The sequence below is a fragment of the Temnothorax longispinosus genome, chromosome 4 (genome assembly GCF_030848805.1).
Source record: "Temnothorax longispinosus isolate EJ_2023e chromosome 4, Tlon_JGU_v1, whole genome shotgun sequence".
Lineage (NCBI taxonomy): Eukaryota > Metazoa > Arthropoda > Insecta > Hymenoptera > Formicidae > Temnothorax > Temnothorax longispinosus.
The window spans coordinates 21968538-21996042 of record NC_092361.1 but is presented as its reverse complement, the minus strand read 5'-3'; the positions used below and the strand labels follow the sequence as shown (position 1 = coordinate 21996042).

The window sequence follows — 27505 nt, the reverse complement described above, 5'->3', positions numbered from 1 at the left end:
GGGGTTCCGAAACCCATCGGTATTGCATCCGATAATCTCATTGGTCGGCCTCTACCTATTCTTATCGCTCATTAAAATGGGCGCGTTCAGCAGACCAAGCCGCTCAGTAGCAGTCGAACGTGATTGGCTCTTACTTTTAGAACCAACCAATCAACGCAGAGTGTTGATAAGACGAACTCAACAGTTGTGTCTGTTGAACGCGGCCATGTATCTTCCTGATAATGTAATACAATTGTTTTTTTTTAATAATTGTTGAAATTACAATAATAAAGAATGACATAAATAAGTAAAGAAGCTATTAGGGCCGACTTGTCTTTCAATTACACTCTCTACACCCGTTTCTTTTTCATTTTCTTATATATATGTAAAATTTAAGCTTTTACTCATTTTATTTCCGAACACAAGAAGCGCAAAGGGACGTGAGAATAATTAAAGAAAATGTTAAATTGCATATTATTCATATTTTTATTTTGAATATTTGAATTAAGTATAACCGTCCATTTATTGATGGCGTAAGCCACGAATCCTATATTTCAACATTCTTCAGCTCATTATAATTAGAGAGAATATGCTACGTACATAAATAAAATATTGTCTTCTCTATTGTACAGCAAGATCAAGTCTTGCACAATTGGAAATTCTTCCATTCATTTTGTGCGACCTTGTACAAAAAAGAAAACGTTGTATCTTTGTTATGGAAAGTATGCTCCTGTGATTTCATAATTTCGGTGCGCAAATGAAGCAAATTATAACCGACTCCACTGATATAATGCCGAGAAAGTTTGAATATAAAATTATTATTCCTTGCATTGATGCTTATTTATATTATTAAGTATCAATGCTTTTTACGCTACGTCATACATTACCTATTAATAAGAAAATATGTATATAAACAAATATTTTATATCTAGAAATGAATACTTTAGATTCGTTTAGACAGTCATCCTTACGATTAAAAATATGTAAACAAACGTGTTATACGTGTAAATATCTTATAAATATCACCTATTAATGAAACAATAAGAGGGACAATGATGTTAAACAAAAGTTTCCACACGCTCAGTCATTAGAGTCCTTCCTGCTTGTGTCGCTGTATAATTAATACATTCTTTGCCGATGATGCATGAAGTGTCTGCCAGCGTGCCGCTCCAGCTTCTCGTTTCTGTCATTGTTACGACGATCCCAGTGATGATTACGTTTATCGTGGTTTTGATTTTGATTCTGACGTGACCAGTCGTGCCTGCGTGGCTTGTTGTACCAAGGATCGACGATTGGCGGCCTTTTCGGCTCCTGCGTTTTAATCTTCATGAAATCGCTGTCGTTCTCCGTATAACGGTCCTTGAACTCCTCCTCGCATTCCTCTATAAACTTCGCTTGCTCGCTTGTCAAAGTACTGTCCGTCATGATTAGCGTACCTGTGGTTTGCAGGTAGAAGAGAATGGATAGATTAAAATAATTAATGAAGATATTATTAAGATATTATAAATGTTTGTGAGAAAGTTATGATAAAAGAGAACTTACAATTTGAAACATTTCACGCTCTCGCTCGATTTAGCCTCTTATTATATTCGCCGCAATTCGCTAAACAATCGCTAAATACCTTTCGCTCGAGCTACAAGTGGAGGTTATGTTCGGTAATGTTCTCATCAGCATAAGGACAGGCGTTAAGTCTGCTCTTTTTAACTGCGCTTTCTGCACCCGAAATAAAATAGAGAAAAAAATATGCGAAATATATCACAGTGATTCAACATTTTTGTTATATAAATTTAATAATAAATTATTTTGATTATTATATTATAATTTAAGCAAATTATTTTAATAACAAAGTCCTTTTTTCTTCTTTACATATTTTATTAAGTTCTAAGTTAAATTCTAAGTTAAATCTAAATAAATAATAATGCAAACATTTTTTTACTGTAATTTGGCTTTTATTTATTAATAAATTCTGTGTTCAGCATTCATCTTTAAAATTCACATTTTACCATCTTGTCCATCGATACATAATGTAAATATTTTATTGTATTAAACAATTAATCCTAAAATGTTAAATTTAACAATGAATGTATGTAATAAAATAACATATATTAATGTATAATACACATATACACCAATAATAGACATATATCGTGCGGGTGCTAGTCGCAAATATGTATAATTCGCTATATCACATGTCTTAGAGATACTAAATCGACAATATCAAACCACATATAAAAGATGTGCATCAACAAAATATTGACTTAATATTACAATTTACTCGATTATCTAAGTTCCTCTCTCCCACGCTTGTTACACTCGCGCAGGAACGTAATTACTGATAAAAATATATAAGAAGCACAGAGTAACGATAGCACGGATGCTTTTTGATAGGTGATAATAATCACTATTTATGCTTACAATCGCTATTTCTCATTTTCGAACTGGCAGTCCATGCCAAAAAATTATTCGCGTGAAAGGCGAAAACTTCCAAAACGCGATCATAAATATCTGCAATATGCAGTACTTCATTAAGCTTGCCAAGTAACTAGATTTCCTATTACTTTCACTTATCGATACTAAATGTTGTAATTGCTTAATGGTAACTACAATGGCACTTGCTACTTTGGAGATTCTTCTTGAAATAAAAATTATTTATAATTCTAAATCTCTTGCAGTTATCCACCTTTAATTAAGAACTAATTTAATAGATATAGAAGATTTAAGAATTATAAAAGTTTAAGATAGGATCTCAGATACATAGAAATCCTAAGTAAAATTGCCACCTAATTGATTCAGCAATTATTGAATCAATCTACGTAGTTAAGACATCTTTCGATTATTGCACGCACTAAACTTAATTTCCATTAAAGAAAGTCCTCGGTAGACGTTACTGTCGCTTCTATCAATAGCCCGAAATCCAATTCTGTAAGACTAGCTGCAAAATGAAAGTTACACTTTGTAAGTACTCTTAAGATAATATAAATCAATTGTGTCGAGAATGTGTCGAGAATCAATTAATTAAACCTCACCTTTTGCGGTAAGTAAATCCAAAAAGGTGTCTAACGGTGACAAACGATCTGCCGAAGGAAACGCCGCCAAACCTGAAAACAATTTATGCATGTTATCATACAGATTGTATTTATTGAAATATTATTCGTGTATATTCTACTCACTGTTATGATGATTACGGTGTTGTAAAGTCCGACTGCCGGTTCGACTCTGAGATATTTCACCGCACAGAATGTTAGCAGCATGCTCCCTGGCTCGCAACATTAAACTAACTGGATGCAGCCATTGATTCAAGAGTCTCTTTGCGCGAGACCTTGGCAATAGGGACAACAACTTCAACTTCTGAACGACATTTTCTTTCGTATCGCTGATATCTAAATGAAAGATGAAAGAAGTAAAGTCAGTCTTTGTTAGAACGTCTGTATATCTTCTACCTAGATTATGCTTGAAGAATTGCATGCAAAGATACAATAATTTTTTGTTGCATATGTACCAGCTAAAATAATCTTGGTGACGTCAACTTGAAGTTCAAACACCGAGCGTTCAACGTATTGCAGAAACATTGAGTATTTGAGAGTACGGTAGCCGAGATAAGTAAAAAACGACGCGAATCCCGGTGGTGCTGGGAAAGCGATGCTTTCTATGGCGTACCTATATCGCTGTAAGAGCATAAACAATAACCATCGTCTTGCTTCGTCCAATTGGTCTCTGAAAAAGTTAACATTATACGAATTATTATTCGATACAGCAATGAAACAAATAAATACTCAATTTTATTTTAATTACGATTAATATTTTAAAATGACCTCTACAAATTATTTACATTCATTTACAAGCGATATATAGAATTGCGGCAAAATAGGGGATTGTCTTACATGAGATTGAAGCCACGTTCCTGCTCAATTCTCGGATCAACACCGGCTGCTCTGCAAAGTATTTGACACAGTATACGCGAAGCTTCCAATTGCGCACCCACGTATCTCGTAGCCATGGCATGAACGTGCAACGGGGTACAAGAACCTCGCGTGTATATCGACGTGTGCGTGCCGTTCTTTAGAAGATACATTGAAAGTTCCCGCAAATTAACAGAGACAACGTGCTCCTGCTTCGAGGCGGTGCAACTTTCCGTTTCATTAAACGGTAAGCCTGAGTCCAACTTGATGTTTCGATTTCCCATAAAGTCTCCAAGTGGCATTGCGACAAATCTGTAACATGTCATCATTTATCGAATAATTATTATGTCAAATTATTTATGAATCTGGTTATTATAAAAATAGCATTTCTGTATGAAACACACAATAAAGAAAATCTAATGTCAATTTTAAATCATTGTATAAATAATAGACATATGTAAATTATATACAAATAGAAAAAGATAAATATATATTTGATTCTTTATCTAAAAAACTAATAGCACGGTTTGAATTTGCATTACTTTCACGTTAGTATGTGCATGCAATTAGTTACACGGAAATTAGGATGAGAAATGTTATTACCCTCCACTTGGAGACATTGGAGTACTGCATCTGGACAATGCTTCTGGTTGGTAACAAGCTAAAGAAACTAACAGTTTCTCCGCAATATGACTAGGTCTGAATCTCAGCTTGTCACTACCATTTTTACTCAAGTGATCCCACAATCTAGTCCATAAATCACTACGATAAGGAACGAGCCTTTGCTGGGGCGAAAGCAACATTACTGATGTGTTCCAGAGTTTCTCGTGACTCAGCGTGATATCTAAATCGTTCATCTTTATATCGAACGTCATGTAATCCCCTATGGTCGTGACGGGCAACAGAGATAGTAAGGGGACACTATCCGCGAGAAGATTCTTTTGCACTAAAGCGTAAGAGTTGCCTATAAGAATTTCCTGCATAAAGCGCGGGATATCTAACGAGCGCGGCTTTTCCGCAACGATGGACATTAACTCCGCGATTATTTCCATGTCGTTTTTATGGCAGAGAAAATAATGAAGTATCCCCAAGCGGACTTCCGCCGAGGTCTCTTTGCGAAAAATTTCAATAAGAAAGTCTGAAGGAATCGTCAACTGCACGAGATCCAAGGTAGGCAAATCTATCGTCAGTATACTCGTGTTGGAATTTGCGAGCGGATTATTTCCTTCCGAACTACCGCTCTTGCCGTCTAAATTGTGATGGGAATTTCTTCTCGTTCCTTTATTAGGATTGTCCAAGTCGAGTAACGGCACCAGATAGGAGACACGGGATGGAATCGACGGTGGCGGACCGCACAATATGTGGCAGCAGGGCTCGTGGTTCACGCCGATCTCGAGAAGATGCGCGAACAGTCCCGGGACGAACACGATCATATGATGGCCCTCGTAGATCGCGAAAGTCGGCCTCATCAGCTTGGCGCGCGACCACGATATACCCGGTATAACGCAATGGATCACGCAGCTGTGATGCAGCAGCGTCACCGAGTACGCGAAATGCACCGTGTTGGATTCGTTCAGGGAATTAAGCACATGCTGCGGCGGCTGTACAGGCCGGTAAAGATAGTAGTGACAAACGCAGACCATCCCCTTGGTGTCCGACACCACTATGAGATCAAGGGAACAATCGTGGACTCGCAGGGGTATCACGTCATCTTCGTAAGTCCCGCAATTAGAGGACGGCGACAGTAGCGGTAAGTTTAATGGGATATTCAGCTAAAAAGATACAAGAAGTTTTACGCTAATACAACGTCATGCATTTCGCTACAAAGTTTAATTAGCAAGCACGTGAGATCTACTAAATATTATTCAGCATATTAATCAGCTCTATACAGACTGTTAGTAACAATCACAGGTACACAGATTCTCGTAGTTAGGATAAATGATACATATTCCTATCGTTCTTATCAACGAATATACTCACCACTGTTTCGTGAGGCAAATCGTCGTGAAATTGAAGACCGCTGAGGGTCGGTTTCGAAGACCTGGAATTATTCTCGTCGTCACCCTCGGTGACCACGCTCGTGGGAATTCGTCGATGATGTATATGGTAAAGGACCTGATTAATCATATCCCATTGGGCCCATATGAACGTTTTTACAAGTGTTTCGGACTTCAATTCCTTTATCGGTCTCGAGTGGCTTACGGATGTTTCAAGTTGAGCGGTATATATCAGAATACCTTAAAATAACACACAAATTACAAAGATATGCGGATGATTGTAAATTAATTGTACATTTACTCAACCATACATTTTAAAATTTTATTTTCATGAACGGTAGCAAAGAATTGAGTTGATATGAACGCGATATGAGCCATAACGCTTGCAAGAATTGCTTACAATCAAGCTCTACTTACATTCGTGATGTATCAGTACCAGAAACTTATCCACACCCAGCTCCTTTTCTCTGTATAGAAATTGTATCCGTACTTGCTTGGACCTCTCTATCTCCAGGTCGTGCACTTTGGTATCGTCGGTCGTTAATTCCACAATAAACACTCTATAGAATTCGCCGTGGGACTCGTGCTCCGAACAGCGATTTTCCGGGGGATTCGATGTCTCTAGGCAATTCTTCTGTTTCGTCACGTATCCCATTAGAGTGTGACTTTGGTTGACCGTGGCTTGAACAATGTTCAGCACCTCCGGGAAGCGGCGCAGTACCTATAAATTCAATCAACACTATAGATATCCATGTGGCGAGAGAAAGATCTCTTTCCTTCGTGGTTCTCACCTGTAATTTATTGTTAGTCTGGTCGTAACGGCCGACTACGGTACACAACGTACATACACCGTTCCTCTCCGATTCCTCCATCCATCCAATAAGTATCGAGCCGTTTTTCTCCTGCCCAAGTAGTTTCCATTGCTCGGCTGAAGAAATAAAGAGAGTTAGTTATCTCTCCTCCTGACAAACGGTCTTGATATTGCAATTTATGTTGATCTTAAAATTATCTGTTGCACTATAAATATCTTACATAATCTGCCATTATTTGCGCACACACATACGCGGATGTGCAAGATATTTTTATACAGATAAGAGCTATTCCAATGTCATATATCTTCCATTTGATAAATTAACCAGTCTCTCGACAGTTACCTGCGATGGCGTTTTCCGACAAGAGCAAGCATAATTTCGCTGCGAGGTTCTCTATCATATCTATCGGAGGCAGCAGAGTTCCCGAATAATTCACGTTCCCTCGATTGTCCGCCGCGTTTCAGCTGGTTTCAGCAAAATACATAGGATGCTTCAATGCTGTCCAATGCTCCTCTCCTCGATGCTCCCGTCCCGTCCGCTCCGAGGCTTCCTTGTCGTCTGCTGCTCGCCGAACGAAGCCGAACGAAGCCGAGCGAAGCCGAAACGAGATTCGCGAGAAAGCGAGAACTCGCCTTCCGAAAGCGATCGCCGAATCAACACCAGATTGAATCTAATCATTATTATTCGATTTAAATCATTTTAACTTCTGATAACTTCGTCACTTCTTTCCACGTGGCGGTCCGATCTGAAGCGGACAAAAAGGATCAGTCTGAGTTGGAAATCGGAGATCCGACTCCGAGCCGGCCTTGACAGACGCATATTTACTCCCTCCTCTTTCCTCCCTACTTCGGGGACCAACAACCTACAAGTTACAGCGGCTACAACTACAACGCATTTTTTCCCGGTCTGCTTAGTCAATCGTGATTCTCTCGATTGCATCGAAGAAATACGGTGCTTAATTGTGGTAAAAAATGGTCGCCGGACGTGCGTTGCATTTTGTATTCAAGATACCGGATCGCGGATTAACAGCCAAGTTTTACCGTGAGATTCTCGGGATGAAGGTAAGATATATTATTCTTATTAATATATACCTTTTCTCCCTTCCTTCCACGTGATTCAACTTGTTGATTGTTGTCGCAGGTGCTCAGGCACGAAGAATTCACGGACGGATGCGAGGCCGCGTGTAACGGGTGAGTAATCGCCCTCGCAACTTGTCATTGTGGTGCAATAGTAATTTCCCGTGACAGTCATTTAATTTTTTTTACGTACTCGAAACAACGAGAAAAAGAAAATCGAAATATGACAATAAATGTATATTTATTAAACAAATTAGAAACTTATATATCTTTGCCAGTAAATAATTAGCAAAAATGATTTTTACTTGACCAACTGGCCACATTTATTAATTGCAATAATCATCACTGTCATCAGTGATTATTACAATGCGGCCAGTTGAGTCGAGTAAAAATCATTTTTGTGTATACATAATAAATATAAATATATTTATTGATATGTGTATCTTTTATATCTTTTATGAGGTCTTTGTTTCTAATTTCCTCTTCCAGGATATATGATACACGTCAAGACTGCTTACAAACCTTTGTTTATACCTGCACACTTATAATTATCATAAATCATAATCTACAATGTTACAGTACAAATTTTGTTTAGGATATCTGTCTTCTTCTTTATTGGCATAATAAAATGCATCGCATTGCTTATTCGTGTAAAACATTTTTGAAGCTACCTGCTGTATTGTAAATGTGGTTCTTTTATTTTTTTTTTATTTTTATAGACCATACGCGAATCGTTGGAGCAAAACGATGATAGGGTATGGCCCGGAAGACACACATTTTGTGATTGAGTTGACGTATAACTATGGGATTAAAGAATATGAAACTGGAAACGACTTTAAAGCTGTCACCATACATTCGAAAGACGCGATTGAAAGAGCACGCGCGAAAGGCTGGCCGATGCACGAAGAAGATGGAAAGTTTGTGATGCAGGCACCTGGTGGATATAAATATCACATTGTTAACGAACAACCTCCTGCTAACAGCGGTAAATATCTTTACCACTATGGAGTTATATAATAATATAAATCTCTTTGTGAATAATTCTAACAATAACTTACAGATACAGTTGTAAAATTATAGTAAATATATGAAAAAGAAAATGAAAATTATAATATCACATTTTTAGCAAAATTATTATTTTTTAAATATGTTGGCTGCTTTGAACAGATCCAGTTGAGAAAGTTACTTTATCTAGCTCCAATCTTGAACGTACCATTGCCTATTGGAAAGATATTTTGGGATTAAAGATATTCGACAGGAAAGACAAAAGCGTGCTGATGGGCTATGGCAAAGATCAAGCCAAATTAGAATTTGAAGATATTGGTGAGTATAAATATCTATTTTTTATTTTAAATTTTTGTTAAATTACAACTACCGACTAAGTATTTAATATGATTTATTATTAAATTATTATGAATTTTTGGTGTATCAGGCACTGAAGTTAATCACGCAAAAGCATATGGACGTATCGCTTTCTCGATACCGTTTTCGGAGCAACCCACAATCCAAAAAGCTATTAAGGAAAGTGGAAATAAAATTTTGACTGATCTGATAACTTTGGATACACCGGGAAAAGCTTCTGTAAGAGTTATCATTCTTGCTGATCCAGTAAGTACTTGCGATACCTAAAACGAGACATCGTACAGTCGGAATTTATAAATTGTATTGTAAATGTGGTTTTCTAGGATGGGCACGAGATCTGTTTCGTGGATGATGAAGGATTTAGACAACTCTCCGTTCCAGATTATCCAAGTGAAGCAATTTTAGATAAATATATTAAAAAGGAAGCAGCAGATAAATTGGCGTGAAAATTTACCACGGCTTCGCGAGACACTACCGTGTCTTTTGATCTGTTCTCCTTGATCTGTTATTGAAGTATTATTTGCAATTTAATAATATTAAGTGTAGACATTAATGGTGGTGGAATGCTAATTGTAAAAAGATTAATACTTAAACAATGTTGAAGACATCAAAGTAAAAATATGTAAATATACAAATAAAAAATGTTCTCATTGTTTCGTAAAAACAAACTTTATTTCTTGTATCAAATTGCATAAGATTAAATATTGTGTAGATACTTATATGTATATTTATCGTCAAATTTAATTAAATTTTATTACAAAACAGTTTAACGTTAAAGTTTTCAATTCGGTTGGAAGTCTTGTATGATTAGAAAACCTGATTTTTTTGTATCATTTTCATAGAAATAACAGATGCTGACGCTTAGACATGAAACGGCAATTCTCGTTTTGTGATAGCGTTTATCAACCATAATTATATTGAAAGCATTTAATTGTATTAGTGAGTGGTCAACAGGTCAATAACGTAATCTTTCAATGTGCCTATGTTACTGAGAAAGACGCAATTTACTGAGAAGAGATGCTGATAAACGTAAGAAAAACATTTAACATACGCACATCAAGCACACCAGTTTCCTCAAATCAGTGTATGTATAGGGAGGGGGCAATAGGCGCCGAGGGATCTTGGAGCACGAGGCGTGCTTCAACGGTCGTCGTACAGGTCCGTGCAAGTTCAAGTCTTGTCTAGTCTTGAGGAGAGTCGAGTCAGAGCTTCGCCAGCAGTTAGTTACATTCGTTCCGAAAGACTTTATACGAAAGTTCATTAAATATACATATTACCCAAGAGTCATCTCTTCGAATTATTCGGACATCCTTATACTATCGTCGTTTTCATATAACCGAGATGAACATCCGAATTTTGCTACTTCTCTTTTTCCTAACACTTCTTATAACAGGTAAATAAACTTTTACAAATAGCGTTATTACATCGAGGTGATAATTTTGTATATTATTTTATATCACATGTGCGTGAAAAGTGGCCCATTCCGCGCGTGACACGCGCGCATTGGGCCATTTTCCACGCACTTGTAATATAAAATAGGGTGTGTAACACGTGTGTTAAGTTGAAAATTGGACGTGCGGGTGATCGCACTCGCCTCCGGCTCGTGCGTCCACTCCGCACATCCAATTTCCAACTTACAGCACTTGTTACACAAATAACTATTAAGTAATTTTTATTTTCTAATAACTTTTTTTCACCCACGCGTGTTTATCTTAAATTAATTTTTAATATATCGGTGAAAAAAATATTGCGTAGATTTATTAGATATAAATCCATCTTATTTTCAGACGATGTAAAAGCAGGAAGATCCGGATCCTCGCGAGGCTCGTCATCACGAGGTTCGTCATCACGCGGTGGTTCATATTCTTCTTCGTCTAGATCTGGATCATATGGGCATGGAAGTTCATCGGGCAGCCACACAACGAGCTCAAGAAATAACGGTTATGGAAGTTCATCAAGTAAACACACGCCAGGCTCAACTGGATATGGAAGTACATCAGGTGGCCACGTGACAGGCTCAAGTTCTACTGGATATGGAAGTTCATCAGGCGGACGTGCAACAGGATCAAACCCAACTAGAACTTCATCGAGTCAGTATACGATACGATTATAATATGATAATGAAAGAGAGGATATTATTTTGATCTCTTACAGCATTATATTCATAATAATTATATGTTACTTTTCTTGTAGGTCAAACTTCGCATCAGCAAAATAAAGATGCATCCACGACTTTTTTACAAGCTGAAGGAGGAGGTGCTACGCGACCCTGTAAGTGCAATAAACAGCAAACAGCAATTGCGCGAAGCATTTATTTCTCATTAAATTTAATATGAATATTTTTGTTTGTATAAAGCTCAAACTAATTCCGCACAATCCGGCCGGCCATCAGTATCATTTGGCAATACAGGTATTATTAGTATGATTATCTTATTATTTACAATTAGAATACATTATGAGATAGAAAGAATTATTTTTAAATGTTAGTTTGGATATTATTTTTAATATTTTTTTTTATTTTGCGTCTACTTCCATTTGTTTATGTTTTCTATAGTATACAAAAATGATATATTCCTTTCTGTTCACCATTTTTCTATTAGGAACTTATCCAGGGAATCGTGGAACATCAGGTGTTACAACCGAGAGTAAACAAAATTCTGCACCATACAGTCCATCGGCACCATATAATCCATCAGCACCGCGTAATCCGTCAGCACCGTACAATCCATCAGCACCGCGTAATCCGTCAGCACCGTACAATCCATCAGCACCGCGTAATCCATCGGCACCATATAATCCATCAGCACCGTACAATCCATCAGCACCGTACAATCCATCTGCACCATACAATCCATCAGCACCATACAACCCGTACAGTCCATCAGCATCATCTGCTAATCATGTGCCGAAAGCCACTGTGGTGCCTTCGCAAAGTCATGGTAAATACTTTTTAATATATTCAACAAGATAATTTATGCTTTTAAGTTCTTGAGATTTAAGAAATAATAATCGTCAATTATAATTATTGATTATAACAGAAAATTAATCAAATTAAAGGAATAAATGTTTTGTAGCAAATATAAATTTAAAACATAATTAAAAATTCTATACAATTTTCTTGCAGCTCCGACTTCCTTCGGCCAACCAAGCGCGCCTTACAACCCGTCACAAGGAACTGCATCTAACAATCCTTCATGGAGCAATCCACATTTCAATCAAGGAACTGCACCTAACAATCCTTCATGGAGCAATCCACATTTCAATCCGAGTCAATCTTACCCACCAGGTAAATACCCACCAGGACCCATTTCTACTAACATTGGCTTCAAAGATCATCTGCGCCCTCCAACTTCGATGCCCGTTCCTTCCGCACCTTATCCACGTCCTCCTTACCCTATTTCTGGTTCTAATCCACATCCTCCCCCTTATCCAGGCCATCCCTTCGGTCATTCGAATCAACCTCATTCCACGTACAATCCTAGTTACAACCCCGTTCCTGGTCAGATTGGACATCCTTCCAGTTACCCAGCGCACATTCCACCACCCGTACCTGGTACATTCGGAAATCCTTATTCCACGCACCCTGTTGGCGGAACATACGGCGCAGCTGGACACAGCTATTATCCTCAACAACACGTCCTGGCGCACCCAGCAGCACAACCGTATATACCTGGACAAACGGTCATAATGGTTCCCGGTAAACAAGACAGCGGCAGAGGCCTCGGTCAAATGGTGAAGGAGGCACTCGTGTTCTCCACAGTCAACGCCGGGGTGAATAGGCTGATAAACCCGTATCCTCATTACGCGCATGATTACAGCAGTCCGGCGACAAGTAGTAGCAGCAGTCCTGGCGAATCACATATAACTTACAATAATTATTACAACACTGCTCCTACGGGTAATGTTTCTCCGGCTTCGCCGAATGCACCTCAGGAAAATGTTCCCGTTGCATATCCCGCCAATCCAGGTCCGGTGAACAATCCGGTTATTACTCCGGGTGTATCAATCCCTACAATAGTCAACAACGGTAGCACAACATATCCAGTTGGCGGTTCTTCTGTAAACGCAAGGAGTACAGCCAATGATGAGGGAGCTCCTCCAGTTGTGCCTCCTAATCCTGGATTTCCGGCTGGCAATGCAGTAAATAATCAAGGAACGTCCAATCAAGGAACGTCTAATAAAGAAACAACTATTTCTTCTCCGCTGTATAAAATATCAGACAATGATTTATCGACGTTGACCGAAGAGTTATTCATGAAACAAGAAGTTAATATATCCAAGTATTTGACGTTACATCTTCAGAGTAAATCTGTGAACATAACCGATGCAGCTAAAGGACCGTAAGCATTTAAATCAGCCAAAATGATTATTCAATGTATCTCGTTTTTACACATTTGTTTTATTTATACACACTTTTCGTTTCTAGATTGATTTACGTGCAAGAAGAGGTGTACGATTACCCAACGATCTTAGGTATTCGACAGCTCTACGACAATTACGAACACAATTCCACCGTGAAGGAGATTCCTACGCCGGAAAAGCGAAAGAAAGAGGATCTTCTGTTAGATGTGCTCCTGAACACGAACGTGATGTCCAGAGCTATGCGATGGTTGTCGGATCGAGGTTTCATCGATCCCGATGATTTCGAGAGGAAGGACACTTTGCGGCATATGTGGTTTAACACATTCGACGGTGCCACCTCAGGGTTCGAGCGAGTGTTCACATCCGAAAGATATGGTACGGAGCTTCTTGGAGTGCAGGACTGGATCTACTTTAATTATCAAGAATCGAAAAACCGCATTGATTACATGGGGTATATTGATACCATGAAGCTTGGCGATGTGAGTAGTCATATGATATAGATGCAATATGTATATGTACTGAGATATACTGTATGTTCTTAATGTCACGTACGATATAAGAATAGTATAATATACTGTATGTTTGTAAGATTAGTTAATAACTCACTTCATTTGCTTTTCGCAGAGAGCCTCGTTGGTAAAATTGAACTTCCAAATGGATGGTGTTATTAGACCGAACGCAACGATATTCGTGGGCACACTTCCCGAGCTTGAGATGTCCCTGTACACGATATGCTTTTACGCCAGGCCGAATGATCTATGTCCCGTTTCTCTTGGTGGAAGCAAGTTTAATATTTTCACACATTCGTTTAGATATTACGGGAAAGATCTCATAGATCTTGCGCTTCCTATTTTCTAATTCTGTATTGAATAAATTCTCGGATGCAATAATATAAGTTACCGAATACATAATGTGAGTATAATTTTAATAGAAAATATTCAATGTTAATGTAAGAATGATAAAATGTATGAATTAACTTCTTTCGATTTTTATTCTTATAAGACGACAAATTTTGTTACAATAATGAAAAAAAATGTATTGTAATTTATTTGGAAAATTTATACGGTCTTATAGTACTTCTCTTGTATAACAAAAAATAATATGTTAATTTTTACAATTAAGCTATATCTGTTATTACAGCACTTAAGAACGTAATTTTATATTAAAGAATAACTATTTCATTTCAACTTCTTTTTATTTTAGCGATGTAGTCCTTTTCAAGGATGCAAAGTTCAATTTTTCCTGAAATTTGTAATATAATATTAGTGAGTAAAATATATAATTATTTTCGTACAATGTATTATTTTTTCCAAGTATATTAAATTTAACATATTTAATTTTAAAGGTAAATTATTTAAATTTTATATTACAATAAAATTTAATAAGTAAATCTTGAAAAAAATGAAAAAAGATGTCTAGTCATAAGTTTTTACTAAGGAGAGATCAGCTTGAAATTGACTAAAGAAATCGTAGACGTAAATCCGTAGAGAAAGTGTGAGAAATCTGAAGAGAACATAGCATAACATTCGCGAATATTCTTTACCTAAAACTTTAGCTTTTATGAGGTTTTAACAATTGTCAAAGAGATTGGGTGAAAAAATATCGAAATATTGTTGAATTAATTTCGAACTCAGAACTGGTTAATTGAATAATTCGACCAATTGCAGCTCTGTGGGTGCGGAGAATCAGCGGTAAGAGAAAGCTCACAGAGCATGAATCATTCAATGTTACGGACGATGGTCACCGACGCGACGTCTAGGCCGTTCAGTATAAGGTCGAACGGTAGTAGTAGCACGTCGACTGCGTGAGCAAACAGTGCGTGTTAGAGATTTCTTCGAGTTTTCAACAGATCACGACGACAATTCGATAGAAGCGAAGCGAGCAACAACGAATATGAGAATCAGGGCGTGCCTGGTCACCGTGATTGTGATTTTATTTATTTTTGGTAATCGCATACGTTATTCCTAAGTAAATATTATTGTAGATTATAAGGCGTTATTCGATTAGTGGGTGAGAATTGTGCACGAGAATGATCAAATTTACACGACTTTTGACGACTCTTAAATTTGCACGAAGTTCATTAATAATGAAATGCTTCGCTTAATTAGGAATCGGTTTTTATTAAAATAACTTTGTTGAATTTTACAAAATATTCGACGTTAATTATCTTAATGCTTCAAATTCTGTTTAAGCGGATTTTAGGATGCTCTCAAAATTTATGCGAGGTGCTTTAACAATAAAATAATACTTTAATTAATCAAGAATCGATTTTTGGTAAAAAAATTTAGTTCAAATTTTACAGAAAATTCGATATTAATCAGTGACTAAACTTTAAATTCAAATTCTGTTTAAGCAAACTTTCCTGAATCAAGTTATATGTGTTACGTGTTGATACGGAAGCACAGTTCGTGGAAACGCATTCGCTTCTATAACTATCTATAAGTCACGAATTAGCTGAGCTAATTTTGTAAGAATTACTAGCAATTACGGAACAGTTTTCAGATTAGTCAGAAAATCTTGCTGTGCTTAATACAGATATTGTGATTTTAAAAACCGGTTATTGTATCCATAAAAAAATTTTAAAAAAGTACAGGAACATGTTTAATTTATTAATAAATGCGGTGCAATGACGTAAACTGAACATATGTCGGATCTTTACACGCGTAAAATTCATCATTTTTAATCTATTTATGCTATATTTAAAGGTCTTTCGAAACATCTTTCAGTTAGATTACGCATAAAAATAAAATGGGCGCAATCAGCTATTTAATTAGACAGTAAGAAAAATGGAGGAAATGTACTAAAATCACGTAAGATTTACGTAGAACTTTGATGAATCGACTAATAAATATAGACTGCGTAATAAGTGAAATCAGCGGAGCAAATTGCTCTTTCATGTTACTCATACGTCATACCATCAATGTAAGCTCCTCATATGGCATTATTCACTTGACGGCGTTTACCATAATTGTATTACTGCGTCCATGATACTAAATTAGATTCTCATCGAAAGTCACGTAAATCGAAACTGTTTCAAAATGTGTTCTTCAAATGCGTTTCAAATGCGTACAAGTTTTACGTTGCACAAATAATTCAAAAAAGTTCGTGTAAACTTTCGCAGCTCTTTCAGAAAGATTGCAAGGTTTACTAAAAATTATATTATAGAATTTTATCAATATAAAAAATTTCGTGCATAATTTAATAAAAATTGCGTTTCTTATTATGAAAAAAATTTGAAATATATATAGGACTTGATTTTTAGATTATCCCTGTATCTCTTGTATAATATAGCCCGGGCAGCACGTATGTCTAAAAGACGTCGTAAAGACATCATTTAGACACACGTGTCTAAAAGGCATCTTTACGACATCTGTTAGACATCTTTTAGACATGCGTGCTATCTGGGAGGACACGAACATGTTCAGCGTAATATATGATATTGAATCAATGAATGGACACGCACAATTGCTGCTACATTATATAATAATCTGTTGAAGAACAATTGACCTGCGAACAATTTGCACCGGTGTCGAATCGCGAGAAATAAAAGAGATCAATATAGGTTGCATAGATTAGATTGATAGTCACTCAATCACAATGTATTTTGTGACAGGATATCTCGATTCATCCTGACATAATCCTATACCTTTAAGACAAATTCAGATTATTCGTACAGATTATTTTTACAGTAGATAAAAAAATTCGGAATATTCTGTATTTTTATCAGGAATAAGAATTCTTTTGCACATTCGTGCATAGATTTTGTATTTAAACTATATCTTTATAGTTATGGTTCGTCTCCGAAGTTACACTAACTCTAACAATAAGTTACAACTCTCTTCAATACTCGCAAAAGCTTCTCTTTGCGATGTGACACAAATGCCATCTCGATTTAATTTTATCTGTAATACTTAAGAACAGAAATCAATAAATCAACGCTCTTAATTATGTACAGTAATTACGTACAGTAAGATTAATCATTATTATTATCAGTTGTATTAACTGAGACATATGCAAATTCACAATTTTAAAAGACGTCTAGCTAAATGCTGAAAAGTTATTGCACATGATAAATTGCAGATGTAATATCGTGCTTACAGCAGACACAGACGGTCGTAGAACCAGCGCAGGAACCTCTCGAAGGTCAGGATGGGGTTCTTCCTCTTCCTCTCGGCGGTCAAATGGAGGTTCTCAACATAGAACAACTCAACGGCCCCCACAGTCTGGTACGTAACATTACGTTTACACATGTTTTATCACTACATATTTCTATTCCCATATGCGGTCAGAGCTCGGATCTTGGTAGCCTAATACTACTTTCTGTGTATATTTTTATACATATATTTTCCAACTTAATAAACTATGCGCGCCGATTTTTTGTCAGACTAAAAATCTCTTTTCCCCTAATTTAATCAATTCGATTTAATTAGATGGAGGGATTTTAATGTTCCAACAATAAACTGTGTTTTAAGTCCGACAAAGAATTGGCGCGCAGTTTATTAACAATGGAAAATATGGGTATAAAAATGTCTAAATATATATATTACTACAATTTACTACAATACATTATTAATTTCTATTCTAGTATTATTCTATTACTATTATCTTTACATTTTACTATTATACCTACATATATCCTTATATATTATGATTAATACATTTTTTTAAATATTCATGAGGTTCTCGTCGGTTCTTTCAATATTGCATCATGTTGAACAATCTATATCGTTGGCAGTAAAGAAAAGAAAATCCACATCACCAGTTACATTGTAAGAGCCAATCGTGAAAGATCATCGAATTAAGAGCTCCCTTTCATAATTATCCTACACGGAATTGCGCAGTGGTTTGCAAATATTGATATGTATCTGCGCGTTAGATTTCTTACAAATTCGATGAGTCACCGCTTCGCATCAGACAATAGCCTTCTACGGCTTCACATATATGTTTCGCTCGTCTCTAATAACAACACGAATCCCGTTACGTTCGCAAGGCTCAAACCCAGGTAAAATAGGATGGAACGTACCACCGGGCAGCAACAATAAAGCACCCTCCGGGACCAGCAATGTCAAGCCGTCGGCTCCGGTATCCGACCATGTTTCCAAGACTAGCGCGACGAATGTACAATCAGGATATCCGTCAGGGAATCCGCCACCATACAGTCCATCGGGTATATTAAATTAATTCTTTCGTATTTTAAAGCGGAGAACAAAACCCAGCATAACACCAGAGAGTTTGGATCTCGATGCACTCAAGAGTGAGATATCTCCTATGACCCGCATTTGCGACACAGGAGATCAAAGTTGCTAAAATTATATCCAGTTGTGAAATATTTTTTTTTTTCAAGTTAAAGTCGCAATATTTATTGTGTGTCTTCCTGTAAAATCTTAATTGATCATCTAATCTCGCTCTCTCTTTGTATCTTCTTTCAAATCTCAATTTAAAATCTAAAAATCTAAACTTTTTTATGTAACTTCATGAGGATTGTAATTTTCAAGGAGTTTATAATCCCAATTTTTCTGATGACGGTTTTTAGGCGGATATCCTAGGCAGCCAGTTAACAACCCCTACGGCGCCGGCGGTTACAACCAGCCTAGCCAGGGCTACCCGTCTTACAACAATCCTTCCCCCGGCTACGGTGGCCACTCGCCCTACGGTCAGGCTTACAATCCGTCCTACGGCGGGCATTCCCCCGGCGGTTACGGCGGGCATCCCGGCGGTTACGGCGGGCAATCCGGCGGTTACGGTGGGCATCCCGGCGGTTACGGTGGGCAGCAACCGTCCTACGTTCAACCTGCTATTCAACAGGCGCCGGCGCTCACCGTCCTGCAACCGAGCCGACCTGGCATCGGCCAGCTGGCCAAGGAAGCGCTGGTCTACTCCAGCGTGAGCGCAGGCGTGAGCGCGGCCGTCAACAGATTGCTACCGGGTGGCATCTACGGGCACAGTCCGGGATACGGCAGCGGCGGCGGCGGCGCCGCGGGCGGTAGCCGCACCGAGATCACATATAATAATTATTACAACAATGGGTCGAGTCCAGCTAACGGGGAAGCGCCCGCGGCTCCGGCGAATAATAACGCGGCTGCGTCCGCTAATTTGAACGCGCCCAGCTCGGCAACATCAGCGGTTCAGCCGCCACCGGAAGCGGAGAAGAAAGCTGAAGCGTCCAGCAATGCCAACGCACCCAGCCCTCAGGAAGACGGCAAACCGAGCCCGCCGAAGTATCCGATTTCTAACGAGGAGGTGAAGAAGTTGTCGGAGAGACTCTTCGAGGCGGATAAGAACAACGCGTACAAGTACGTCACCGTGAACCTGCAGGGACAGACGAAGGAAGACGGCACCGGGGATGATGCTTCTCTACCGTAAGTACTTATCGTTAGTTAGAACCGTCAGTTCGACTGGCTCGTGCTATCTTCACCTTGAATGAAATAATTGGATGGAATAATTCCGCGCATCGAGAGTTTCAATGACCTCATTCTGTTATAATTTCAGCCTACTGGACATCAAACCGGAAGCGTATGAAATCCCGACGATTAAAAGCCTGTTGGCTTTGCACGATAATTACGAGATAGACGTTAAGACGAAGGAGACCGTCACGCCCGATGAGCGAAAGGAGGAAGCGGAGCTGCTCGACAGGTTCTTGGAGACCGACGTGTTTAAAGCGACGATGAAGTACCTGGCCGACGAGGCATTCATTCCGAACGACGAGTACGAGTTCAAGGACACCCTGAAACGTATCTGGTTCTCGCAGTTCCAGCGAGTGGAGGGAGAGCCGTCCAGTTCCGGCTTCGAGGCGGTGTTCGTCGCGGAGAAGCTCGATTCCTACATGATCGGTCCGCAGAATTGGATTTACTTCGCCAAACAGGAGTCGCAGAAGAATCTCGACTATCGCGGATACATAAACGATGTCAAATTAGCGGACGTAAGCAACGCCACGCTCACGTATTTGAAAATTTAGCTTATGTGTATTTATTATACGGATTTTCTTATCCTTGCAGAAGGGAGAAGCTATCAAGATACGCTCAGCGTTCAATGTACCTGACACGAAACATTCGGTCACGACCCTTCTCGTCGGTCTCTCACCCGAATTGGAGATGGCTCTTTACACAGTGTGCTTCTACCTGCGCCCGAACGACGTTTGTCCGATTTCATTGGGCGGAAAGGACGTCAATTTGGTTTCTACCAGATTCAACTACTTCGGCAAAGATATTTTGATCGCCGGCTTTATCGCGGGGTGAAATCTGGAATAGAGCTAAAAAGCCCTTTTGAGATACTTCATAAGTTGCGTGATTTAAGTAGACCTAAGAAGAACGTTCGGACAAATCTTAAATCAAAATAATTTTTAGAACGAAATTTTTATGCTTATATACATATTGCTTTTAGTTTAATATACATATTTATCCAGCATGATATTTTAAGGCAAATTTCATTCTTTTATCCATCTGTGTATCGAATATGTACAAACTTGTTAGCGAGGAAGATATACCATGCATGATCTCCATGTATCTCTCTCTTTCTCACGAATCACGTATAAACTTATCTTTATTGTAATAAAAACGAAAGGGACACAATTACGATGCATACCTGAGGTATCCTGGCGCTCCTTTTTCCTAATTCCGAAAATTCCATTACAGGTATTATAGTCGGTCGTCCGTGTGCGCATCGATTGGGAAATTTCGTGTGCTTCAATAATTTTACAAGACTCGTACACTGCTCCAAAGTTAGCTTGTCGCCGAATTTAATGGCACCTGAAAAAAGTTGCAAATATATAATAAAAGAAAAGGTAGGTTTGTTGCAGGAAAATCTGCAACGTTTCGAAATACAGCAATCGTCTTTGATATAATTGATATAATATAATAATTATTATTTTATTATCTGTACGCATATGTAATCATACATAACAATATATATATATTTTTTATAAAGCAATCTGACAAATACCATGGCAAGCCTCTGATGCTATAGCATTATGAATAGTTAACGGTAATGCGTTTGCTTGACTTGTTATACTGCGAGCCTTTAGCACTTCGTTTAATAAACTACGGATTCTTGACAATATTTTCTCGCTGTTGCAGGGATCATTATTCGTAACTAAACATTGCGGTATTGCGCGTATCAATAGTGTGTTTTCCTTTGACGATCCCAAACTTATGCCGTATTTCCTCAACAACATTTTATTGCGTTGAAGCAAATTGCACATTTCTGTAGGAAATTCCATGGGTAGAGGATCACGCAAGTTAACAGAGAGCAACTCGCTCTCGTTCTGCACGTTGTATTCTAAATAATAAAAATAATAATTATAACTAAATACTTAGAAGAAGATCTACAATTAGTACGTATCTCACATATATTTCCATACTCAATTAATTAAAAAATTAATTTAATTTATCATTTATATAATTTTTGAATAAACTATTCAGCTAAAAAGAAACATTATGTCTTATCTTCTGAGAAAATATTATAATTATTTACTAAGAAGTAAATTTTCGTAACGTATTCTTTCATGGACGGCATGTTGATCGACCATTAATAGAATCTTCATTTTATCGTACTCCATCCACGCGGCGATAAATTCGTTATTAACTTGATTAATGATCTACAGGAAAAATATATTCATCAAGATAGCTCTCAGATAATTTATTGCTTTGAAAATTTACGCACGTACTTTTATGTACTTTAATGACGCTCGCGACAATCTAAATTCGCATAATTTTTGCTTTAACTTGCAAGGATGTACAGCTGTTTGTTCATGTTGCCAGTTTTCTGTAACTGGATAAGTAAATAAATAAATATTTATTTATATAATTATTTATATAATAATAAATTAATTATATACATATAGCGCGCTAATTTATTACTCCGTCTGAAAATTACTTACACGGAATCGTATCATTAGGACTGTTGAAGCATTTTACGTTTGTCAATTTAACATTATAACGTTGAAGACCATACAACTTTCGTGGCAGAAAATCAAACTGATTGTTAGATTCGATAAACTGTCGGCAACGTATATCATTTTCGGAAAATGTATTATTCATATTTCTCGCAGAATCGGGTTTCTTGTTATTCGTATAATAAGTCCAGTTCGACCATTCGGAAAGAGGAGAAATCATGTTTATACAATTATTGTTACTGTCATTGTAATAATTGTAAGTTTTATCAGATTTAGTAGAATTATCTGTTAAATTCATGGAACTTCCTTGCATTTTGTCAACGTCATTATGCACCTTTTCTACAACTTCACACAAATTCGTTATAGAAGCAATTCGGCAATGAATGCTATTTAATACATTATTTCTCCTACTTTCAACATTATCATCTCTATGCTGTTTGTTGAAAGAATCGGTTATAATTGTTGATACAATTTTTTTTCTTTTAAAGCCAGTCATAACGACTTTGTTTCTTATCACCAAAGACGAAACATTTTTACGTCCGTTGATATTGCGGCTGAAAACCGATCTTTCTGACTTCAAGTATATCTGTTTCAACAGCTGCGTTTTACATAAATAAGGAGTATAAACTGCAGAAACCGCAGCTTCTTCTGCGAGACATTTGAAGGCGCAATTCTTAATGGTATTTAATATCTTCTGCATATCGTAAAACATGATGTATCTTTCCCCACTTTCGGTAACAAACGTGAATTCTTTCTGCGAGAATGTAAGAAAGAACAGGATAAACATATTTTTATCGTATGGATCGCGCGCATCAGATTCCTGGTCGGAGAACAAGTTGAGCCTTTCTTTGAAGGCGATTTTAATCAACCTCAGGATAAGTGGGCAACAGATCGGCCTGTGATTTAGAAATATCCATTGCATCGCGTTTTTATCAGACAATCCCACGTAACCGTGATAATTCGCGCTGAATTCGGGACTGCATTGTACCGACCATACACGATTCAATGGCAGATCTTTCCCAAACAGTGTTCTCAGGACTTCGACCGAGCTGTGCGGCTTTGCAATTCTCAGAACAACCTTCTTCCGGTCGTCGTCTCTAATCGAAAAGGACACCTGATTGCATCAATATAAAGAGAACATTATGAGACAAATTATCCCGACTGATATGATCGCTACGATAAATTAAATCGTACTTCTAACTTTGTAACAGCTATAGCCGCGATAAGAGAACAAATGGTAGATATATCCCACTTTTTAAGCGGCGGTATTTCGTGGAAGCCGTAGATGGACACCGTCGTGCCGCACGAAGGTCTCTGCTCTATTTGCTTTAAATTGGGCGCAAGTCCCACCTCAAACGCCTTTAAGAAAAATAATACGAAAGACAACTGTCTTAAAAAGGTCTCAAATAACATCCATTTTTCAAGATCTTGAATAAATTTAAAATTAAATTTAATATAATATAATTTAATTAAATATTATTTATTGTTAATATTGAAAGTTATGTAAATAAGATTTATCATCAAATTTAATATTGAATTCAACGCACTGATTTGAAATTAATTTACTTTGATTTCAAAATTTAATTTAAAGACGTATACCTAACATCAAGAGCAATAAATAGTAGAAATGTACCTATATCTTTGCACTAACTATTTTCAACTATATTGCCAAATAATTTAACAAGTTAACGATGTCGAGTACCTTCATAAAGGTCTCCTTAGAATATTGAAGTCTCGAAGAAACCGTAAGACGGTCGGACAGACGGCGGATTTCCGCCAGATAGTTCAATTCAGGCGGTTCGTATACCCGTTGCCGATCCACTGCAGTTTCTGAATCGTATTCCGCGATATGTTTTAGCATGTCTTTTGGTATCCCGACGCCATTGTCGACAACCTGAATTTCCCGTTTTCCCGCATGAATTCTTACCGCGACTGCTGCGGCGTGTGCGTTCAAAGAATTCGCTACCTGCAATGTTAATTTATTAGTACGCCATCATTCGATCCCCTTTTATTGATTGAAGTAACGGTAGACTGATGGATAAAAAATCGACACGATACACAAATTAGAAAATACAATTCGATAATTGACTTAAGAATGCGGTTAACGCTCTAATAAATAACTGAGATTATCAAGCTAGTAATAAACGCGTTTAGAACCTAATATATTTTTTAGCACAGTAGTCATATTTAAAAACGCGTAACATTTAAGATTATGCTCAACGCCAAGAAAACAGAAATGTATATTTGACGTAAATTATTATTTTTTTAAAGCATTTAACCATGATAGAAAACAACACTTTACGTTCCTCGCGCTAGTACATATACACAACGAACAACTCGGGGATGGTGGAAATTATGTGATGCGTACCAGTTCCAAGACGCATCGTTCGTAAGACGTGATATTTGACATCGTCAATGTTCGCGCGGTCGATTGTTCTGCATCATCCTGCATCGTTTTTCGAGTTCTATAACGAAACCAGAAAGCGGACAACGATAACGCGTCGCTTTTCTCTCGAGGGAGACTTTTTATCATGGCGCCCAGAATCACGTCATCTACACTTTTTACAGTTTCCACCCTTAAAACGACAAAAAGGTAAAGAGAATAAAAACGCACATAAATAACATGTACATTAAACTAATATATGTACAATAAATAAAAATTCTTTACGTAAAAAGAGAGTATAAATGTGCAAAATGTATGTACGTGATAAAGGTGTATTAAAGGTGCAACAAACAAGTCTGTTGTTGCGATTTGCAGTGTAAAAAATATTCGATTTCCGGCGATTCAAAAGCGACGCAAAAGTGAAAATGGGGGGGGGGGAGAAGGGGAGGAGAATAAGCGGCGGTCCGTCGCGGATGTATTTATAAAAATCTCTTTATTCTTTTTTTTTCTTATTGCATCTACTAAAAAGTTCCTGCATTCGTATCTCTTTCAAAATGCTATATATAATCCTGGAAAAGAAGTATGGCTCTCTCTCTTTTTTTTTTCAATAACAAGTGTCAAGACCGCGATAACTTAATATTAACATTCGAGTAGCTTTACACGGTTCATCCGCCCCGCGTTCGGGGGTGCTCTAAGAGTATTTAATATAATTTATTTAACATTCGGGCGAGACGACACAACTAGGAGAAACTTTAATCGTAACGATTATCGCGCTAGAAGGATCCTGGTAGCTTCAATGTGGGAGACCTCGATAAAGTCGCTACCGATTTCTTTCCTTAACAATCCGCATCAACATAATAAACTCGCAAACGATCTTTGAAATTAGTATACTGTTAATTAATTATGCCTGAAGAGACCCTACAGTGTTTCTTATTATCATATAGTTTAAATTATTTTGGTACATGGAAACTTAACAAACACAGCGGATATAAAAATAGTTCAAGTTGTATATATACGTACATATATGTATACATTCATACATATATACATATATGTAGATACAAATGTATATATATATATGGATACATATTAGTAATAAGACACGTGAAAAATACGAAGTATATTGCTCGTATTTCAATTCGTTAATCTTTGTGCTATTAATATATCTGCGCATCATTTACATCGTTGTAACATTTCCACTGATAAAAACATTAATCATTTACCCAAACATTAATCATTACGCAAATTGTGTAAAATAATTTTATATATATATATATATATAGAACTATATATATATATATATATATATATATATATATATATATATATATATATATATATAGTTCTATATATAACAATTGTGATATATAACAAACATGACAATTGTAATTTGTTATACAAAATTCGTTACATTCCTTTAGTAATATATACGGAAAATTTAAAAAAAAGTAAATAAAATTTATCTTCTGTATTAATTATTATGGAACACTGGTTGCACGTAGTCCTTTCCTTCTCGTCATCAGATAAATTACTTGCGCACTGTGTTTAAAAATGTAAATGTACAATCTCTAAATAAGAATATCTTACAACGGAAGAGCAAAAGTTTACTCATAAACAGAATTTTTACGAAAAATTATATAAATTAACAGCATACTCTTTTCATCAGCAATGTTTTTGTCAATTTGCGTTTTTTCTTCGGATTACATCAACAACAGAGAGTTCTTATTACGATTGGACATATTAAATATATTTAATATATCGCGAGCACATACTAGATATATTCAATAATTAAGAAATAATATAAAATACGTATTTCCTTTTTTAGAGAAGCGAGCTTGGAAGAAGAGTATAGTTTAAATTTAATTTCTAAATTAAAATCTATACATATAGAAAAAAAGCATGAAAGTATCAAATTGAGAAGCTCGCTATATAGCATATTGTGTAATGAGTTTATTGTAAAATTATTGTAATAACAATCACATATCGAGTCATCTATCAACGAGATATAACACACATATTAAAATGATGAGACATAAATAATTTAGCGGCATCACCAAGTATCTTGACGCTATTATAGCGTTGAAAAATCATGTAACATTAAAAATATATATATATATATATATTTATATGTATATGTATAAATTGACGAGTTATTCCTATAAATATCCTCTAAAATCTGCTGTGATAAATCAATCACTTAGAAACAAATTCGCGATTTATTCAACTTTAGGCACCAATGGTATGCAGACCCTGTCTTTGGTACATACTACCGATTCGATTTTTGTTTATATCTGAATAAAGAAGACGGACTATCACAGTCTTCTGCATCTGAATATAGTTATTTCATAGCGATTTCATCGTATGGATACTTCGTCCTTCCGTTTTCCTCTATTTTTGCATGTTCAATGCAAAGAGTTTGTATTATTACATTTCGCTTATCTGTGTGATACAGTCCTAAAGCACGTGTTCATTAACAAAAAACTCAGTCTTCTTCCTTCTTCTCGGGCTTCAAGTCTACCATTGCATGTATCTCGTCAGGACTGTATCTGCAAAGATAGAAGAAAAATACAATCATTAACATTATTATATCTTCAATTTTCAACAATAATATATGTATTAAATATTATTTACAACTTGTAACAAAATATAAAAAGTAAGAATTTGTTAAAATAATAAGTAGCAAAAATGATATATCTAAATTTGGTCAATGTGTAACATGTAAAGTTTATTAAAAATTGTTAAATA

General features: G+C 36.8%; 6 protein-coding genes across 11 annotated transcripts in view; 3 read left to right on the top strand and 3 right to left on the bottom strand.

Annotated features, from left to right (window-relative positions):
* Positions 1-2643: 2643 nt before the first annotated feature.
* Pigeon (protein pigeon) overlaps positions 2644-27505 on the bottom strand; it is a 36612-nt gene continuing 11750 nt past the window's right edge. Inside the window, exons 2-11 of the mRNA XM_071776410.1 lie at positions 7030-7207; positions 6667-6803; positions 6293-6596; positions 5859-6115; positions 4482-5650; positions 3861-4190; positions 3479-3693; positions 3150-3359; positions 3006-3077; positions 2644-2911 (exon numbers count right to left, since the gene is read on the bottom strand). Of these exons, the coding sequence (XP_071632511.1) occupies positions 2841-2911; positions 3006-3077; positions 3150-3359; positions 3479-3693; positions 3861-4190; positions 4482-5650; positions 5859-6115; positions 6293-6596; positions 6667-6803; positions 7030-7087 (2823 nt within the window). The 5' untranslated portion in view covers positions 7088-7207 and the 3' untranslated portion in view covers positions 2644-2840. The remainder of the gene's footprint in view (positions 2912-3005; positions 3078-3149; positions 3360-3478; positions 3694-3860; positions 4191-4481; positions 5651-5858; positions 6116-6292; positions 6597-6666; positions 6804-7029; positions 7208-27505) is intronic.
* Positions 7201-10461, top strand: LOC139811916 (glyoxalase domain-containing protein 4). Its single transcript, XM_071776420.1, has 6 exons — positions 7201-7748; positions 7828-7877; positions 8483-8748; positions 8931-9086; positions 9196-9371; positions 9449-10461. The coding sequence occupies exons 1-6, from the start codon at positions 7659-7661 to the stop codon at positions 9569-9571; spliced, it is 861 nt and encodes a 286-aa protein (XP_071632521.1). The 5' UTR covers positions 7201-7658; the 3' UTR covers positions 9572-10461.
* Positions 10382-14468, top strand: LOC139811913 (uncharacterized). Its single transcript, XM_071776411.1, has 8 exons — positions 10382-10518; positions 10913-11215; positions 11319-11396; positions 11482-11535; positions 11726-12064; positions 12250-13465; positions 13552-13966; positions 14112-14468. Exons 1-8 carry the CDS (start codon positions 10467-10469, stop codon positions 14343-14345), a joined length of 2691 nt encoding a protein of 896 aa, XP_071632512.1. The 5' UTR covers positions 10382-10466; the 3' UTR covers positions 14346-14468.
* Positions 15248-21055, top strand: LOC139811915 (uncharacterized). 2 transcript variants are annotated; one of them, XM_071776418.1, is made up of 6 exons: positions 15248-15432; positions 17591-17713; positions 18478-18654; positions 19021-19846; positions 19977-20406; positions 20483-21055. In XM_071776418.1, the coding sequence occupies exons 1-6, from the start codon at positions 15381-15383 to the stop codon at positions 20720-20722; spliced, it is 1848 nt and encodes a 615-aa protein (XP_071632519.1). In that variant the 5' UTR covers positions 15248-15380; the 3' UTR covers positions 20723-21055. The 2 variants fall into 2 exon arrangements, with proteins under 2 accessions (XP_071632519.1, XP_071632518.1); XM_071776417.1 differs by having other exon boundaries at positions 17588-17713.
* On the bottom strand, positions 20776-25086 carry LOC139812134 (uncharacterized). The gene is made up of 9 exons (XM_071776756.1): positions 24746-25086; positions 24080-24343; positions 23572-23736; positions 22363-23491; positions 22150-22253; positions 21957-22080; positions 21426-21761; positions 21069-21232; positions 20776-20808 (listed from the first exon to the last, which is right to left on the bottom strand). Exons 1-9 carry the CDS (start codon positions 24908-24910, stop codon positions 20776-20778), a joined length of 2484 nt encoding a protein of 827 aa, XP_071632857.1. The 5' UTR covers positions 24911-25086.
* The window catches only part of Pnt (ETS transcription factor pointed), a 103439-nt gene continuing 101170 nt past the window's right edge, over positions 25237-27505 (bottom strand). For all 5 annotated transcript variants that reach the window (XM_071776413.1, XM_071776412.1, XM_071776415.1 and 2 more), the window contains one exon: positions 25237-27306. In XM_071776413.1, coding sequence (XP_071632514.1) covers positions 27243-27306 — 64 coding nt within the window. In that variant the 3' untranslated portion in view covers positions 25237-27242. The remainder of the gene's footprint in view (positions 27307-27505) is intronic.